At 34.1% G+C, this 19,782-nt stretch overlaps 1 protein-coding gene across 1 annotated transcript; it reads left to right on the top strand.

Moving 5' to 3' along the window:
- The first annotated feature begins 197 nt into the window (after positions 1-197).
- LOC137404192 (fibrillin-1-like) lies at positions 198-18,425 on the top strand. The gene is made up of 18 exons (XM_068090355.1): positions 198-327; positions 3,147-3,302; positions 3,454-3,602; positions 3,860-4,026; positions 4,156-4,339; positions 4,507-4,729; positions 6,389-6,580; positions 6,753-6,837; positions 7,030-7,237; positions 7,336-7,541; positions 8,216-8,743; positions 9,215-9,331; positions 9,433-9,557; positions 9,677-9,741; positions 9,889-10,121; positions 10,289-10,401; positions 15,193-15,395; positions 17,868-18,425. Exons 1-18 carry the CDS (start codon positions 268-270, stop codon positions 17,902-17,904), a joined length of 3,051 nt encoding a protein of 1,016 aa, XP_067946456.1. The 5' UTR covers positions 198-267; the 3' UTR covers positions 17,905-18,425.
- Positions 18,426-19,782: the final 1,357 nt, after the last annotated feature.

Genomic DNA, 19,782 nt, shown 5'->3' with positions numbered 1-19,782 from the left:
AGGCTCCTATTGTTAATCAAAGTGTTATATCTATGCGTCCTAGCCTGTGTTTCAACTTCTTGGCCATTTTTCCTCAAGACTATGGTGCTCTTGATGTACAACCCAATCCAAAGTGCAAATTATTTTGTAGGCTTTATGGGAACAGGATCGGAAGGGCAATGTAGCAATGTAGATGAATGTGCAGAAGGAATATTTCTATGTGCAAACAACTCCTACTGCGTAGATACTGATGGCTCATATTTCTGTAACTGCGTCTTTGGTTATGAGATGAACGGGGATCTGTGTGAGAATATAGATGAGTGTGTTTTAGGAAATGACTGTGATCAGGTATGTGAGTCATGAGTCGGTCTAATAGAGCGATCAAACCATATTTACTTCACAATTGAAGGAGTTGCGTGCTCTTTGATAGCACTTCCAGGAAGTTATTTGGATAATAGTTACTCTAAGACGCTTATATTTCGCTAGTATTTAGTTTTGTGAGTAGTATACAGAATAAAATTTCGCTGCAACTTAATTTCGCAGCTCTGATGATTGCGAAAAAATAGTGATGTGAAAATAAATTCAGTGAAACAAACATAATTAGATTCCTCAGGTTCAGTTCACCGATAAAAAAAATTTCCATTTGGGACTAGTTTGTAATTGTGAACCGCAGGTAGAATGGTGTGGGCGAGATCGATAACGCAATTTGATCGCTTGCTGCCATTTGTTTCTTGGACTATCAATGAACAAAGCTATTTAATTTCGAGTTTTCGCTCGTTCGTTATGATAGTTTAGTTTTGCACATGAAATTTTCGCGAGAGGATGACTCCGCGAAAACGCAAAAGTTAGATGAGGCGAATACGTAAATGTCCTAGGGTGATGAAATTTAGTTTTTACTGCAGATCAATCCTAATTAATAAACTAGATTTTCCCCTGTCGTACAGCCCACGACCCAAGTGATAATGGAAAAAGAAAGGGTACTGCCGGTTGAGAAATGCAATATTAGCAGTCAAATGGCACTGCATTGCAATAGGAGAACTGCAATGGTAGCTGCAATGTACTGGGTGTTATTATGTACAACAAACAGCAATAATGAAAGGAAATTATTATATGTTTATATCTCTCCCCTGCAATAGGAGAAATGCAGTATTAGAAGTAAAATGGCAAGCTGCTGTGTAATATACACAGGCTGGGGGGGGCTGTATATCATTGTTCATAGCAACCAATATCAAGAAGTTGTGATATTTATCTAGATTTCTGTATTTAACTATTTATATGTAAAAAATTATGCTGAATTTAAAAATCTAAACAGATTTTAGCTGGTTGTCATAGAAATAGATGTATATCAATAAGAAAATGTAAGCCTATTGTTTAATTTTTACTTTCACTGCTTTGGACATCAGTTGGAATACCAAAGTACTCATTATAAGTCTCAAAAATGTCAGAGTCCAGTAGAATTGGCAAAAAAGAAACGATTACCTTTCAGTAATTCTACGTTAAAGCACATAAATTACATAATTTTTGTATTATATAGTTCAATACATAAGAGTATTGGCTTTCGAATGAGCCTATATTCAATACACAAAGAATAATAGAACTATGAAAAAGAGAGTGTCAAAATATGTCCTGCAATAAAAAAACACTTGGTTCAGGTACTCAAAATTTGATGTCACAATTATTATATAGCCTTAGGTAGTCGATCACTTTCGCTGCTATTGAGCTGCTATCACTTTCGCTGCGCTTTTCTGTGACAATCGGCGCTGTTAAACCCAGAGAGCGCTAATAATAAACTAGGATTCTAGATAATCAACAATGTCCGGGGATCGTGCTAACGCCCGACCAATACAAACACATGTTCTGGGTTAATTAATTATGCTTCAATAAATATACTGTCGCTGATAAAGGTAATAAAATCACATCGATTAAATTGTGACCTGCGGTTGCGTGTCACTAGGACTATATGTCAATCGCACTTTCGCGAGATCGCGCAATGCTTGAAATTAATTAGTCTCAGTCGTGACCCTCAACTCATCACAATAAAATGAGAGGGCTAGTGCATAATATAATCGGGAAAACATAGCATGGTGCTTGGAATCTGAGTTATTTATCATAGAAATAATCTGTACATGGAGAACTAATGACACTGATTCCTTTGTCATCTTCATTGGTTCTCTGGAGTTGTCCTACCTTTGCCTGACACTAGCGTCATTATCATAGTTGATAAATATAAGCGGTAAGCAATAAAATAAGCGGTAAGAGCACACAACACCGCATATGAAAATTGTGACATCACAATTTTCGAGTCTATGCCATTAAACATTTTTGCGGTAGAGCTCTGGGGAAATCCTATAAACACCAACCAATGTCTGTCTCACCATGTCAAACAATGGCTCATTCGAAAGCCAAGACTGATGCATTGAAATATATGATAAAAAAATTATGTAATTTATGTGCTTTAATCACAGAAACCTTCGGCAATTGGACAATGCCATAGACTGGTGAAATGTGCACGTTTTACTCGTGAAATGCGCATGACATAATGGTTCTACTCTTTGTCGCACGGCCTTATCGGCGTTTCGTTGGCCGGTCTTAATTTTGCTTAAAAAAGCCTGTCAAGTTTTTATCGCGATTTTAGGCCAAATTAATCTGTCTATTTATGCACATATAATCCGATCATATGGGTAAGTTTTAGGATATTGTAGAAACTTTTCAAAGACTTGGTAACATATTTAAATATGTTTATGTGTTTTGTATCATTATTATTCTTAAACGACTCTACACAAAAATGGTTAAATTTTTGATGGGATTATTGTACAAGGGTTTGGTAACGGCTGTTGACGGATAATTTTTCGGGAGTTGTTTGGGCATATGCATTTATCATACAGCTCTCAAACATTCGCTTCGCTCGTTTTTGGTCGTGGGATTATTCATGTGATAATTTAGTATTTTAGTGACATTATTTGAATGTCTAGCATGCAAATAGTATTATCTGAATATTTAGTATGTGAAGGGTAGGCTATTATCGGAATATTTGGTATGTGAAAGGTATTATCTGAATTTTTAGTATGTTAAGGATATTACCCGAATATTTAATATGTGGAGGGTATTATTTGAATATTTAGTATGTAGTTTTCTGTCTCACACAAGTTTCTTATTTAAAATTGTAGGAGTGTGTAGATGGTATAGGAACCTATACTTGTATATGTGATGACAACTTCTCTCTTAACCAAGATGACCTCATTTCTTGTGTTCCTGACACAGTTTGCTCGCCAGCTGACATCATGGAATGTGATGGTGGAAATAACAGGTCAACCTGCGCCAAGGTAAGTAGTTTTGTAATTACGGTAGGTAGATGCTGCGCCTGAGCTATTTCCCATTTTTTCATGTTTGTCATCAACAGTTCTACCGTTATAAGAGATCCAGCATACAACTAAAGACATGATTGGTAGACAAGTTTCTTTCACTTTCCTACAGGACTTGGCTGGGGAACCTCTCTGCTACTGTCCTAGTGGTTTCACTTTAGACAACAATAGAATGTGTCAAGATGTGGACGAGTGTGTCACGGGAGATAATGCCTGTAGTACTGCTACTAGCACCTGTGAGAACCTTCCGGATGGTCAAGGGTGAAAGTTTATTTTAATGTTGTTTTCGTTGTGCCTTTTATTGTTTATAACCAAAGTTATCTTTGTGCGTAGGTATGTGGGCTGATATGCTTGCAGAATAACTTACAGTTTTAATTCACACTGGTGTTTATCTGCTCTCATTTGTGTTGAAAGCATTGGCTACAAAGAGGCAGTCTATGGATGTCTCAATAATATGTCAGTTTCCATCGAAAAGATTGTATCACTTTCACCCCTGTAATTAGTTACATCTGTAACAGGTACATCTGTGATTGTAATGATGGCTTCCTGACATCAGCGGACGGTGTAACCTGTGAAGATGTCAATGAATGTCTCATGAATAATGGTGGTTGTGATGATGAGTGTACCAACACAATCGGCTCCCGTTCTTGCGGCTGTTCCTCTGGGTTCAAACTAGCTGCTGATGGTGAGTATTTGACAGTTTATTCTAATACTAACTGATGTAGGAATTCTATGGAAGAGATGAGAGACAACAGATAATGTTAGATGTTAGACTTCCGCTGCTTGATCAACTAGATGGTATGTATAACTTTAGGTTCTTCCTGTGAGAATGTAAATGAGTGTCTCTCCCAACTTACCAATATCTGTGATCTACTCTACGGTATTTGTACGGACAAGACGAAGAACAGCTCTTACCCTCTCGGCTACATTTGCTCATGTCATGAAGGATATGAGCTGAGCGAGGATGAAGTCACGTGTATTGACAGCAATGAGTGTCTGTGAGTACCCTGTTTCTAGCTATTATTAACTTGTATATTACGATGTTGTCTTACATGAAATGTTTTTACTATAGCGCAGAGTTCACACATTTCTGTTACCTTGAAGAATGTTTGCACTATATACAACTTGTCTCAAGTATGTAACGTTGTTATGTATTAATTTATAGGAGGGAAGATCGTGGAGGATGTAGCCAGGGCTGTAGCAATACCATAGGTAGTTACTCGTGTTTCTGCGGTATCGGGTATTCTCTTAACACAACTACACTCACCACGTGTGACAATATTGATGAATGTACATCTTCCAGTCTCCATCTCTGTGAGTCTGATGACTTATGTTCAGATACAGAAGGAGGATTTGCATGCAACTGTTCCTCTGGGTTCATACTGAAGGTAGGTGTATGTCCATATGTTGGTTATATGTCCGTATGTTGGTTATATGGCCATATGTTGGTTATATGGCCATATGTTGGTTATATGGCCATATGTTGGTTATATGTCCATGTTGGCTATATGTCCATATGTTGGCTATATGTCCATATGTTGGTTATATGTCCGTATGTTGGTTATATGTCCATATGTTGATTATATGTCCATATGTTAGTTATGTGTCCATATGTTGGTTATATGTCCATATGTTGGTTATATGTCTATTGTTGCACAACAAGATTTGTCTCTTTCTAATTATAGAAATGTAAAGACAATTCCACACTCTTATCTGTTTATAATACATGCACATGATGTATGCGAGTTAGTTAGTGGGATATCTGTTTTGAACTATGCGTATTAAATAAGGCTATTTTAGTAGTAGTCGTGGTGGATAGAGACTGAGTTGGGATTTGAATTAGAGCGCTCGGATTTTATTCTTTTATTCATATACATAGACCGTAACAACTCTAATTGAACGCCAGCCTCTATTTGAATGTCACATCCATTTGACCGCCAATATGAGAGAAAAATTGAAAAATAGAACGTTACTCTCTATTTGAACGACACCTCCATTTGACCGCCACTTTGACATTCTTTGACCTCTATGAACACATAATGTCAAGTAATCAGTAGAAAGGTGTCTACCAAACCGTATTAATAATTAATAGTTTACAATAATAACAATCAATTCTCTAGTTGTCCAACTCCAAAGCTTTTCGCTTTTTTTCGTTAAAACTTTAAAAGCAGCACCATAGAAATAATTAATAACGGTCTCAGGCTAGTAATAGTTCCTCATTTAACGAGGTCTTGATACTTCAAAGTACATGAATATAAAAACAGTTTAAATTTATGATTTTAGATAAATGACTAGTTTTAGGCCAAAGTTTACGCTTAGCAATTGTGCAATTTAGCATTTGTGCTAAATGCAAAGCGTAAAAGTTTTGCTCTGACAAAAAATTGGTTGGACGCTAATATCGACTAGTTCAGCGGTATAGAAGAACAGGTCAGAAAACATTGTGGAAGGTATTGGACAGCTAGAAAATGTTCGTTCCATCAAAAGCAACAATCAGAACATAGCTATCCGAGCAAATGATGCAAATATTTTTGTTTTAAAAACGATATTTTTTGTTTCGTAATATAATATAACTATTGTTCATTTATGTCACTTGTACATATATATATATGTATATATATATATGTATATACATGTATATATACATTTTTTATATGCATGTATATGTACATATGTATATATATACATATATGTATATACATGTACATATATGTATATACATGTACATATATGTATGTATATATACATATATGTATCTACATGTACATATATGTATATATATGTAAATATATATATATACATACATACTACGTATATATATACACATATATGTATGTATATATATATATATATATATGCACTGTGTGTATGTATATATATATATATATATGCACTGTGTGTATGTATATATATATATATATATATATATGCACTGTGTGTATATGTATGTATATATATATATATATATGTATTATTATGTTCTTACCATCTCAAAGAACGGTGCTCAACCAGAAGCTCATAGAGCAGTCCCACTTTTCGCTAATCTTTAGGGAGACGGCTACTCATGTGAGTCAATAGACAAATGCAACAGTGGCCACAACTGTACGGAGAGCTGCTCAGTAGTGGGTGGAGTGGACACCTGCCAGTGTCCAAAGGGCTATGAACTACATCCAGGTCAATTATCTTGCACTGACATAAATGAATGTACTGATGGTACTCATGTTTGCAGAATTGAGAACAATGTAAGTCACATTTACAATAAGCATCTTTGGAAGACATTCTTTTCGTTAAGTCATTGTATTTGTCACTGATTACAATTGGTATATATCATACTTCAACATCACACCCTATCTTGCTCAGAAGACTAAAATGTTGAGATCTCAGTCTAACATATCTATCTGTACATTGTTCTAGGTTGAGTGTAAGAATTATGAAGGGGGTTATGATTGCAGTTGCATCTCTAACATGTACATTCAAGTAGAGTCTGCCAAATGTATTGGTGAGTTTATCAGGTTATCATCATAATAACATTTAGCTGTCTCCTCATATACTTCCAGCCTGTCGGAGTTGCACCTCCCTACTGCTGTTCCTTTCCGGTGCCTCCAGTATTTGTTATATCCATCAGTTCTAGTGTTTTTCTAGCTATCATCTCTACTTTTCAAGCTTGAAGTTTTCTGTTATTTTTATACAGATGTTGACGAGTGTGCTGCGGGTAATACGGAGTGCCCTCCCAATAGCTACTGCGTGAACAAAGAAAATGGCTACAACTGCAGTTGTTTACCAGGCTATGAGTCTGATAATGATAGCAGCTGTGTAGATGTGAATGAGTGTTCTTCAGGAGACTCGAATATCTGTAACAGTACTCTGGCTGTGTGCAAGAACATCAATGGCAGTTATGAGTACGTTTACTCTTTCTAATTGAACAACTTCAACTCATTCTGGCTAAGGAAGCAGTTTAGTTAGCTAATATATTCACTGAACTCTTCTGTTAATATAGGTGTAAATGTATAGATGGGTATGAGGGAAATGGAATAGACTGTAAGGATAGAAATGAATGCAATGACGGAGGCAATGACTGTGACAACAGAAGTGACAGGGGGTTCTGTATAAACGAGATCGGTAACTACACTTGTGGCTGTTTTCCTGGATACGTTCTAACCGGCTCAAACAGATGCGATGATATTGATGAATGTCTCCATCCAGGTAGGGCATCTCTGAACATTTCCATGTTTGCTAGACATTTCCTTACCTGCCTCATTTTCATCATTCAACCCTTTGTATTCACTGGTTCTTTACTTTCACTTACTGTCCATTTTCTTTGTTTCCACACCTTGTTGCATATCATCCTGCTGCACTCTCATTATTTAGTTGAGCAGTTTTTAGATGTTGTTTAGACTCTATAAGTTCGTGACGACTTAACATAGAGTCATAGTAAAAGGCTATGCCTTGCCAGTCTTAAATGTTTCATCTTACGCTTTTCTCCGATACAATTGACCAATGTTTAGTTGATGGATTTGTATATCACTTGCCAAAACTACCATTGCTTGTCCTGAATTTTAGTAATTTTTACTGCTAAAGTAAACTATGTCAATCTAACCCATCTAATCAGTGAATTATTCCAAGTGTTTTAATAATTTGCTCGTAATACAAGTCATTTACAACATCTGAAAGCCTGTAAACTAAACCGTCCTCTTTGTCCAATGTAGTTGTGTTAAAATTCTAAATGTTAATTTACCAGAGATTAATGCATGTTAATTGAAGCGCAATCTTTTGACAAGCCATTCAGTGTGAGTGCTAGCTAACAACTGGGAAGGCATTCAATTGTCTTCAAGGCGGTTCACACGAACTCAAGCATTTTATCTTATGGATATTTACAGAAGTATACAACATCCTCTGCTCACATCTGTGCGTCAATACTCCTGGGTCCTTCAGGTGTGACTGCAGAGAAGGTTTTCTGTTGGATGTCAATGGTACCGTCTGTATACCGCAAGTTGAATGTAACAACTCGGCTCTCTGTGGCATCCATGATTGTTGGAGGAAAAATGGAGTGGATATTTGTTCATGTGAACCAGGTTATTGGATCAACCCTGCTGACAATGTTACGTGTATAGACAACTCTACTACAACTACATTGGCTCCAACAACAACATCTACAGTTGCAACAACAACAACATCTACATTTACACCAACAACAACGTCTACAGTTGCACTAACAACAACATCTACAGTTGCACCAAAGACAACATCTACAGTTGCACCAACAACAACATCTACATTTGCACCAACGACAACATCTACATTTGCACCAACGACAACATCTACAATTTCACCAACAACTTCAACTACAGTGTCGCCAACAACATCCTCTGTCAGTGACATTTTTACATCGACTCTTGCACCGACTGGTAAGCAATAAAAGATACCTCAATGTATATCTAGTAAAATTGTCTATAAGGCAACTCATGGTAATCATGCCCTCATTTACAACAACCCTTATCCAAAGTAGATTGCACCCCAAAGCTGCTGGTGTGAGTTTGTTTCAACTTTCTAGATCAGTATTTTGGGGAATCCGGTGGTTTTATGGGGAATCCGGTGGTTTTATGAAAGCCTCTTTTTATACCTGTTCAGAATGCAGTCTGTTTCTCTTGATTAGCAAAACACATTTTGACTTTCACAGCTTGCCAAGTCCATGTTTCTAAGCAAAATACTTTTGTTTATGAATTATTTGACTTGAACAATTGCTCACTCTATAGCAGGCTAGACTGTGTTTAGACAAGAGTTACATAGCATCTAGATTAAAATGGTGTAAACAATTTCTACAATTCTCCACCACTATTGACAGAATGCAGTCAATGCTCAATGTACGTTTGCTGTAGGAGGACTGTTCAACCGATCATGCGGCCTTGAGTGTGAGGAGAATTCTACTTGCAACAGTATTCAAGTATGTCAATGTGAGGAAGGCTTTGTGAGAATACTTGATGGTACTTGCCCAGGTGAGCAATGCTATGACAAGTATAAGCAGATCTGACAAAGAAACTGTAGCAGATATTTAATAGCAGATGTTATGTCTAACGCTGCTAACTGATGCTTACAGCCCTGGCTATAGATGTCTCTATATCGGCAATGATAATGTTCACTGATCCTGCTGGATGTAACACAGATGTGGAGGATAATAGTACTACTACATATCTCAGGTTGCGGCAGCAGTTCCTAACCGCTGTAAGGGTTTCTTTAAGCGAATATATTCATACATCACTTTCACTTTATATAACACTGATGACTTTGAAACTTGGTAGTTCCTTCCAGAACTACCAATATATATCTGCTATCAATTTTAGGGCTATTACAGTTACAACGACAGCCTTGGGAACTACTTTATCGGTATCATTAAAGTTGAATTTAGGTGAGTTGAAAAACTATTTATGCAAGCTCAAAAGGTCTAATTAGACAATGATAGTTGGCAGTTTAGACCTACCAACAATATATATTCAGACATATGTAATTAGCATGTGTTCCACCACACCAATGAAACAATTTTGTCCTAACCCAGCTGCGTGCAAGACTCAGTTGGGAGAAGAAAAAGAGCTATCAATCCTAGTGATTCAACTCGAGTGACATATGAAGTGGTGGTGAATCCATCACCAGGTGGCGCTGCTTCAGCCATAACTGCAGCAGCAGCACTGAGTCTTGTTGAGTCTGCTAATCATCAACTCGCTTCTCAAAGACTCATCATAAATGGATTTCTGATCAATGGGACGGCAGGACAAGTCACTTTAATAACAGGTAATGTAGACAAGTACTACCATCTACTGAAACCATTTTTCCTTTTCAGATCAGAATATGTTATGATATTCACAATTCTGGATTCTTAAAACCTTCCTATTATTTTCAGTACAATAGAATATAAATTAACAAATACTTGTTTACATTTAGTGAAAATACTGTTACAGAGCCGAACATGGAAATAACTACTGCAAGTAATTGGATTGTTCCTGCTGTGTCAGGTATTGTGGCAGCGATAGTGCTCATAGGAGTCATAACTGTCACTGTCACAGTCTGCATGGTAAGTTGGTCACAGTACATCAGTCTATTTACTAGGTGCAATATAAATATATACTATGTATTGCATGACGTATAGCTATAGTGCTAGTATATAGTTGAGAGTGTCTAATAAAGAGCTAATATATAGGTACAGTGTCTAATAAAGAGCTAATATATAGATACAGTGTCTAATAAAGAGCTAATATATAGATATAGTGTCTAATAAAGAGGTAGTATATAAGTACAGTGTCTAATAAAAAGGTAGTATATAGATACGGTGTCTAGTAAAGAGTTAATATATAGATACGGTGTCTAATAAAGAGCTAACATATAGATACGGTGTCTAATAAAGAGCTAACATATAGATACGGTGTCTAATAAAGAGCTAACATATAGATACGGTGTCTAATAAAGAGCTAACATATAAATACGGTGTCTAATAAAGAGCTAACATATAGATACGGTGTCTAATAAAGAGCTAACATATAGATACGGTGTCTAATAAAGAGCTAACATATAGATACGGTGTCTAATAAAGAGCTAACATATAGATACGGTGTCTAATAAAGAGCTAACATATAGATACGGTGTCTAATAAAGAGCTAACATATAGATACGGTGTCTAATAAAGAGCTAACATATAGATACGGTGTCTAATAAAGAGCTAACATATAGATACGGTGTCTAATAAAGAGCTAACATATAGATACGGTGTCTAATAAAGAGCTAACATATAGATACGGTGTCTAATAAAGAGCTAACATATAGATACGGTGTCTAATAAAGAGCTAACATATAGATACGGTGTCTAATAAAGAGCTAACATATAGATACGGTGTCTAATAAAGAGCTAACATTTAGATACGGTGTCTAATAAAAAGCTAATATATAAAGTCTATATATATATAGTCTATATATAGTCTATATATATATAGTCTATATATAGTCTATATATATATAGTCTATATATATATAGTCTATATATATATAGTCTATATATATAGTCTATATATATATAGTCTATATATATAGTCTATATATATAGTCTATATATATATAGTCTATATATATAGTCTATATATATATAGTCTATATATATAGTCTATATATATATAGTCTATATATATATAGTCTATATATATATAGTCTATATATATATAGTCTATATATATATAGTCTATATATATATAGTCTATATATATATAGTCTATATATATATAGTCTATATATATAGTCTATATATATATAGTCTATATATATATAGTCTATATATATATAGTCTATATATATATAGTCTATATATATATAGTCTATATATATATAGTCTATATATATATAGTCTATATATATATAGTCTATATATATATAGTCTATATATATATAGTCTATATATATATAGTCTATATATATATAGTCTATATATATATAGTCTATATATATATATAGTCTATATATATATATAGTCTATATATATATATAGTCTATATATATATATAGTCTATATATATATATAGTCTATATATATATAGTCTATATATATATAGTCTATATATATATAGTCTATATATATATAGTCTATATATATATAGTCTATATATATATAGTCTATATATATATAGTCTATATATATATAGTCTATATATATATAGTCTATATATATATAGTCTATATATATATAGTCTATATATATATAGTCTATATATATATAGTCTATATATATATAGTCTATATATATATAGTCTATATATATATAGTCTATATATATATAGTCTATATATATATAGTCTATATATATATAGTCTATATATATATAGTCTATATATATATAGTCTATATATATATAGTCTATATATATATAGTCTATATATATATAGTCTATATATATATAGTCTATATATATATAGTCTATATATATATAGTCTATATATATATAGTCTATATATATATAGTCTATATATATATAGTCTATATATATATAGTCTATATATATATAGTCTATATATATATAGTCTATATATATATAGTCTATATATATATAGTCTATATATATATAGTCTATATATATATAGTCTATATATATATAGTCTATATATATATAGTCTATATATATATAGTCTATATATATATAGTCTATATATATATAGTCTATATATATATAGTCTATATATATATAGTCTATATATATATAGTCTATATATATATAGTCTATATATATATAGTCTATATATATATAGTCTATATATATATAGTCTATATATATATAGTCTATATATATATAGTCTATATATATATAGTCTATATATATATAGTCTATATATATATAGTCTATATATATATAGTCTATATATATATAGTCTATATATATATAGTCTATATATATATAGTCTATATATATATAGTCTATATATATATAGTCTATATATATATAGTCTATATATATATAGTCTATATATATATAGTCTATATATATATAGTCTATATATATATAGTCTATATATATATAGTCTATATATATATAGTCTATATATATATAGACTATATATATATATATATATATATATATACATAATCAAACACATCAAGTTCAAGAAATTAAAGGATAATTTTTTAAGGAAGATGCAGTCTGACATTTAACAACATGCAAAGAATGTCAATACCATTCTAGTACCTGCAGACAAAACAACTAACTACTACAAGCTGGATACCAACACTTACAATGATCGTCTCAAAAACAGTATCACCAAGTCTTATAGCAAGGTCGATAATACCACGATATCCTCCATCACGAGAGAAACAATGGAGATAGCTGATTCTCTTAACATCAGTGACAGGATAGACTCATTGGCAACCAATGATGCCTTTATCACTTTAAAAGACCACAAGGCGAGTTTTGCATCTAAACCATCTTGCCGCCTAATCAACCCTACTAAGAACGAACTTGGCATCGTAAGCAAGAACATAGTAGAACGCATAAACTTTAAAATAAATAGCGCCATCAGCATAAATCAATGGAAGAACACACATGACGTAATCACATGGTTCAATGCTATTCCTAATAAGAAAGAGTGTAGATTTCTATCTTTTGATGTTTTTGAGTTCTACCCCTCCATATCTATTGACTTTCTATCTCTAGCTTTAGACTTTGCTACCAACTACGAGACTATAACATCTGATGAGCGCAGAATAATCTTGCACACCAAAAAGACCCTGCTATATAGTGATCATGAAGCATGGGGGAAATCAGGACATGCAGACTGCTTCGATGTGGCTATGGGCTCCTATGATGGAGCAGAAGTATGTGAACTGGTTGGCTGCTTTATGTTACATCAGATAAACCAAATCACAAAAGAGACTTTTGGATTATACCGAGATGATGGACTTGGCGTAGTGAGAGCAACTCCTAAACAGACTAAGAAGCTCAAGAAAAATCTGTGCACATTATTCCATCGATATGGGCTGAAAATATCTGTAGATGCAAATAAAAGCACCGTTGACTTTTTGGATATATCGTTAGATCTACAGAATGAATTATATAGACCCTTCAGCAAGCCTAATAATGTGCCTAGATACGTGCACACAAGATCTAACCATCCACCTTCCATCATCAAAAACTTTCCAGCATCAGTCAACCTGCGCCTCTCCGCGCCTCTCCGCAATATCATCAAATCAAGATATATTTAGACAAAATACAAAAGAGCACCAAGAAGCCCTTAATAGAAGTGGATACCATCATAAACTGACATTTAGTGAGAATATAGCATCGCATAACACCAGAAGCAAACGCAGGAGAAATATACTTTGGTATAACCCCCCTTTCTCTAAAAATGTTGCCACCAATATAGGAAAGCTTTTCTTCAGAGCTCTGAGTGAAGAATTTCCCAAAGATCACAAACTTTATTCGATATTTAATAGAAACAATTTAAGACTTAGCTATAGCTGCATGAAGAATATTGGACAGATTATTACAAATAACAACAAAGCGCAGCTATCAAACGAAAAGCCAACAGCAACATGCAACTGTCGAGATAAAAGTACATGTCCACTGCCAAATGCATGTTTGTCCAGTTCCGTCATCTATCAGGCTACAGTTATGACCAAAGAACCTAATGCTACCAAACAGACATATGTTGGCTTGACAGAGGGCTCATTCAAGAAAAGATATTACAACCATCGTAGCAGCTTCCACAATCCATCAAAACGAACTTCAACAGAACTAAGTAATTATATATGGCAGCTTAAAGATCGATCCATCCAGTACGACATCAAGTGGAGAGTATTGAAAAAAGCGAGTAGTTACAATAAGACCAGTAAACGCTGTAATTTGTGTATTTGGGAGAATTACTTCATTTTATACAAACCTGAGCTTGCAAGCTTAAACTCAAGAAACGAGCTTTTGTCAAAGTGCAGACATTCAAATAAGCATTTAATTTGCAATGCTGTGACATGAACCAATTAAATTGTTGTATTACCGTATATGTAGCTGGCCTTTATCGTTAAGCTACTCGATGTGTTTTTACGTACAGTCATATGAGCTTCAGTTCATTTTAATTTTACCTGATGAATGGTAGCAACCATGAAACTTTAAGTTGTAAAATGTTTTAAAAGTTTTCAGTTCTTAATATAGTTTATATATATATATATATATATATATATATATATACAGTGTCTAATAAAAAGCTAATATATAGACATACCATGACAAACTAGCCTGCATCAGATACTTTCAAACCAATAGTTTGTCATATTTGATATTGGGTGTTAATGTTATGTAATATTGTACAATCTGTTTCAATAACCGTTTATTTTCATAAAGAAGCGGTCTAAAGTGGAGTGGAGGCGTGACCTCCTACATGTGCATCCTGCACTACGCTTCCAGCCTAAAGACTACACTGCTGGTCACGGTTTCTCACGAATGCATGAAGCAAGCGATGGCTCTATGTCTGAAAGCAATTCAGGTCACTCGGGCACATCTGGTAGCATTACTGCTAGCTGGTGGAAGAGAGGTGCTTTGGACAAGTAAGTTTAAACTGACTTATGGCTTTGGTCAACTTTGATTCTTCATTTCATCAGTTATAAAAAGATTCATGATTTCGGCTGTTTATCAACTCCTGAAAGTATACCTATATTCCATTTTCATTATTTCGTTGTGCTATTCGACTGCTCTAGCTCAATTGTGCTAAGAGGCGTAAACTCTAGTTCAACTGTGTTAATAGCCTTAGACTTTAGTTCAACTGTATTAAGAGCCTTAGACTCTAGTTTAACTGTGCTAAGAGCCTTAGACTCTATTTCAACTGTGCTAAGAACCTTACATTCTAGTTCAACTGCGCTAAGATCCTTATACTCTGGTTCAACTGTGTTAAGAGCCTTAGACTTTAGTTCAAGTGTGGTAAGATCCTTAGACTCTAGTTCAACTGTGGTAAGATCCCTAGACTCTATTTCTTTCAACTGTCCTAAGAGCCTTAGACTAGTTCAACTGTGCTAAGAGTCTTAGACTCTAGTTCAACTGTATTAAGAGTCTTAAAACTCTAGTTCAACTGTACTAAGAGCCTTAGACTCTAGTTCAACTGTGCTAAGAACCTTAAACTCTAGTTCAACTGTACTAAGATCCTTAGACTCTAGTTCAACTGTGTTAAGAGCCTTAGACTCTAGTTCAACTGTGTTAAGAGTCTTAGACTCTAGTTCAACTGTGTTAAGAGCCTTAGACTCTAGTTCAGCTGTGCTAAGAACCTTAAACTCTAGTTCAACTGTGTTAAGAGTCTTAAACTCTAGTTCAACTGTACTAAGATCCTTAGACTCTAGTTCAACTGTGTTAACAGCCTTATACTCTAGTTCAACTGTGCTAAGAACCTTAAACTCTAGTTCAACTGTGTTAAGAGTCTTAGACTCTAGTTCAACTGTACTAAGATCCTTAGACTCTAGTTCAACTGTGTTAAGAGCCTTAGACTCTAGTTCAACTGTATTAAGAGTCTTAAAACTCTAATTCAACTGTACTAAGATCCTTAGACTCTAGTTCAACTGTGCTAAGAACCTTAAACTCTAGTTCAACTGTGTTAAGAGTCTTAAACTCTAGTTCAACTGTGCTAAGATCCTTAGACTCTAGTTCAACTGTGTTAACAGCCTTAGACTCTAGTTCAACTGAGCTAAGATTCTTATACTCTAGTTCAACTATGTTAAGAGCCTTAGACTCTAGTTCTACTGTGTTAAGAGTCTTAGACTCCGGTTCAACTGTGCTAAGAACCTTAGACTCTAGTTCAACTGTGTTAAGAGTCTTAGACTCCGGTTCAACAGTGTTAAGATTCTTAGACTCTAGTTCAACTGTACTAAGAGCCTTAGACTCTAGTTCAACTGTGCTAAAATCCTTAGACTCTAGTTCAACTATGTTAGGAGCCTTAGACTCTAGTTCAACTGTGCTAAGAACCTTAAACTCTAGTTCAACTGTGTTAAGAGTCTTAGACTCTAGTTCAACTGTGCTAAGAGTCTTAGACTGTAGTTCAACTGTACTAAGAGCCTTAGACTTTAGTTCAACTATGTTAAGAGCCTTATACTCTAGTTCAACTGTGTTAAGAGTCTCAGACTCCGGTTCAACTGTGTTAAGAGCCTTAGACTCTAGTTTAACTGTGTTAAGAGCCTTAGACTCTAGTTCAACTATGTTAAGAGCCTTATACTCTAGTTCAACTATGTTAAGAGCCTTAGACTCTAGTTCAACTATGTTAAGAGTCTTAGACTCCGGTTCAACTGTGCTAAGAACCTTAGACTCTAGTTCAACTTTGTTAAGATCCTTAGACTCTAGTTCAACTGTGTTAAGAGCCTTATACTCTAGTTCAACTGTGTTTAGAGCCTTAGCATCGTTTTTAAAGTTCATCTACCCTCGTGCATTTAAACCATGTTTATATATGTACATGTACTTCGAATTACCAAGACCGCATTAAACAAGGAACTACTATTATCCTGAGAGAGTTAGTAATTATTTCTATGGCAATGCTTTGAAAGTTCATCTACTGTTGTAAATTTAAACGGTTTTTTATATAGAAGTACTTTGAAGTACCAAGACCGTGTTAAATAAGGAACTACAATTAGTCTGAGGCCGTTATTGATTATTTCTGCGGTGTTCCTTTCAAAGTTGTAAAGAAACAAAGCGAAAAGCTTTGAAGTGTGACAACCAGAGAATTGATTATTATTAATATAAACGAGTCATTATTAATACAATGTTGTGGAGACTTTTCTATTGATCACTCAATATTATGGTTTCATAAAGATCAAAGTTACTCAAATTGGCGGTCAACAAGAGATTGCGTTCAACTAAAGAATGGCGGCTCTATTTTCCAACCATTTGCTTTTAGTGGCTGTCAAATGGATGTGACATTCAAATAGAGGTTTTGCTGTAAATTCACATTCGAGTTTGCGTTAACATTCAAGCATTATTTTTTTCTAGTTCATTAGAAGTTTCCCCTTGTATGTGATATTTTAAAGGAACATCGTTTCTTTTAGCACGAGGCCAGGTAACATCACAAGACAGTACTACTAATAAATCAATCCATCCATATGAAAGCAGTTTGAAAGATGAAAAATGAGCTCCTTCTTTTGAAATGCATTTGAACTCACCAATTTTACCATGGAAGCCGTATGAAACTTCAATCTAATGCTGAACACCAACTATGCCACCTTCTATTGATATGATAATGTGGAAAACTCCACTCGCTAATCTAATGCTTTTATTATGTCATAATATTTATATTACTCTACTAATATTTTTTATAGAAGAATATAACGGTTGCAGAAGTGGTCTTTTGATATTTCCAGAAAAACAACATACTAGATTTTTGGGATAATTTCAAATATTAACTTACTCTTCTCCGTATCATTTGTCAGTTGTTATCTAATTGGAAGATACCAGGCAAAGAGATAGACCTTTTTGTTTCATAGTACATTTTGTGTTTAGAATAATTTTGTATAAGTTTAATACATGTATCTCTGATATTTATAATGCATTGCGTATGTTATATTATCTTATGTCATGCTTTGTTGTTCATAAATAAAGCTCCTGCTACTAGAGAAGACCTATTGTCATCGTCACCACTTCTGTACTCGCAATTATTTTACTTTTTGAAGTGCTTTTTACTCTCGGAGGTACTTCTACTCTCACATGTCCTACTACTGTCACATGTACTACTACTGTCACATGTACTTCTAATCTCACATGTACTACTAATCTCACATGTACTACTACTCTCACATGTACTACTACTGTCACATGTACTACTACTGTCACATGTACTACTACTGTCACATGTATTACAACCCTCATATGTACTACTACTGTCACATGTACTACTAATCTCACATGTACTACTTCTCTCACATGTACTACTAATTTCACATGTAAAGCTAATCGCTATATAAATTTTTGGGAAAATTATCTTTCATCAGGAACAATTACTACTTCTACATCAGACCATCTTCCTTTATAGAAAACTATAAATCTAGCTTTTCGAGTATAAATTGCGATGTTCCTCAAGGTTCTATCTTAGGTCCTGCCTTATTCTAAATACATATTAATGATCTTGTATTATCTACTAATCATTTAAAACCTATTCTATATGCTGGCGATACAAAATTTATTTGTTCGGTCTAACAATTGGAATATTGACATTGGTATAGTTAATAATGAACTTGAGAAAATTGAACAATGGTGTAATACAAATAAATTAACTGTAAACATGGACAAAACAATGTACAGTGGAACCTCGGTTCTCGAACGCTTTGGTTTTCGACCGACTCGGTTTTTGACGAAAAAAATTATGATTTGTTCGTCTCGGATCTCGACCATTATTTCGATTCTCGACCAAATCGGAGCATGCGCATTTGAATTAAACATTTGGAGCAGCTCCGGAAACAGCATGTTTATACGTTTAACGACATTGTTATGAGCAACTTTCAGAAGGTTCTCAAACAAAGGGAGAAGTTTCGCGTCATAAATTCTTTACAAAAAAGAGCCATCTGGGAGGACGTCGCTTCTATCGAAGAGACTTTCTCGGGACACAACTCCTCCAGTCAAGTTACCCTTAAAAATTTTTGAAAAAGATTCTTCTTCAAAGATGTGAAGTAAATGTGCCATTGCTGTTTCTATTTTTTTCACACGATTTTTGATGTCACTAATCTGTTGCATTTTTTGCTGTTTCATTATCAACTTCTGCGAATTTTGGTATTGTATAGTAGCCTTTAATTTTTTTGATGTTTTAAGAGCAAAGCATACGAAATGTATACTTGTTTTTTCTTTTTTCATCATCATAGGTAGAAAAACTTTTATTAAAATTAAACGCGACCTATATCTACCCGTTTGTATTTATAGTATGCGGTACATTTTATGGGGTAAAATGTTAAAAAATACTTTACCAAAGTTGTT

This window comes from Watersipora subatra, chromosome 9, assembly GCF_963576615.1.
Source record: "Watersipora subatra chromosome 9, tzWatSuba1.1, whole genome shotgun sequence".
NCBI lineage: Eukaryota > Metazoa > Bryozoa > Gymnolaemata > Cheilostomatida > Watersiporidae > Watersipora > Watersipora subatra.
Note: the sequence above shows the minus strand (reverse complement) of the source record. Positions and strands in the feature narration are given on the sequence as shown.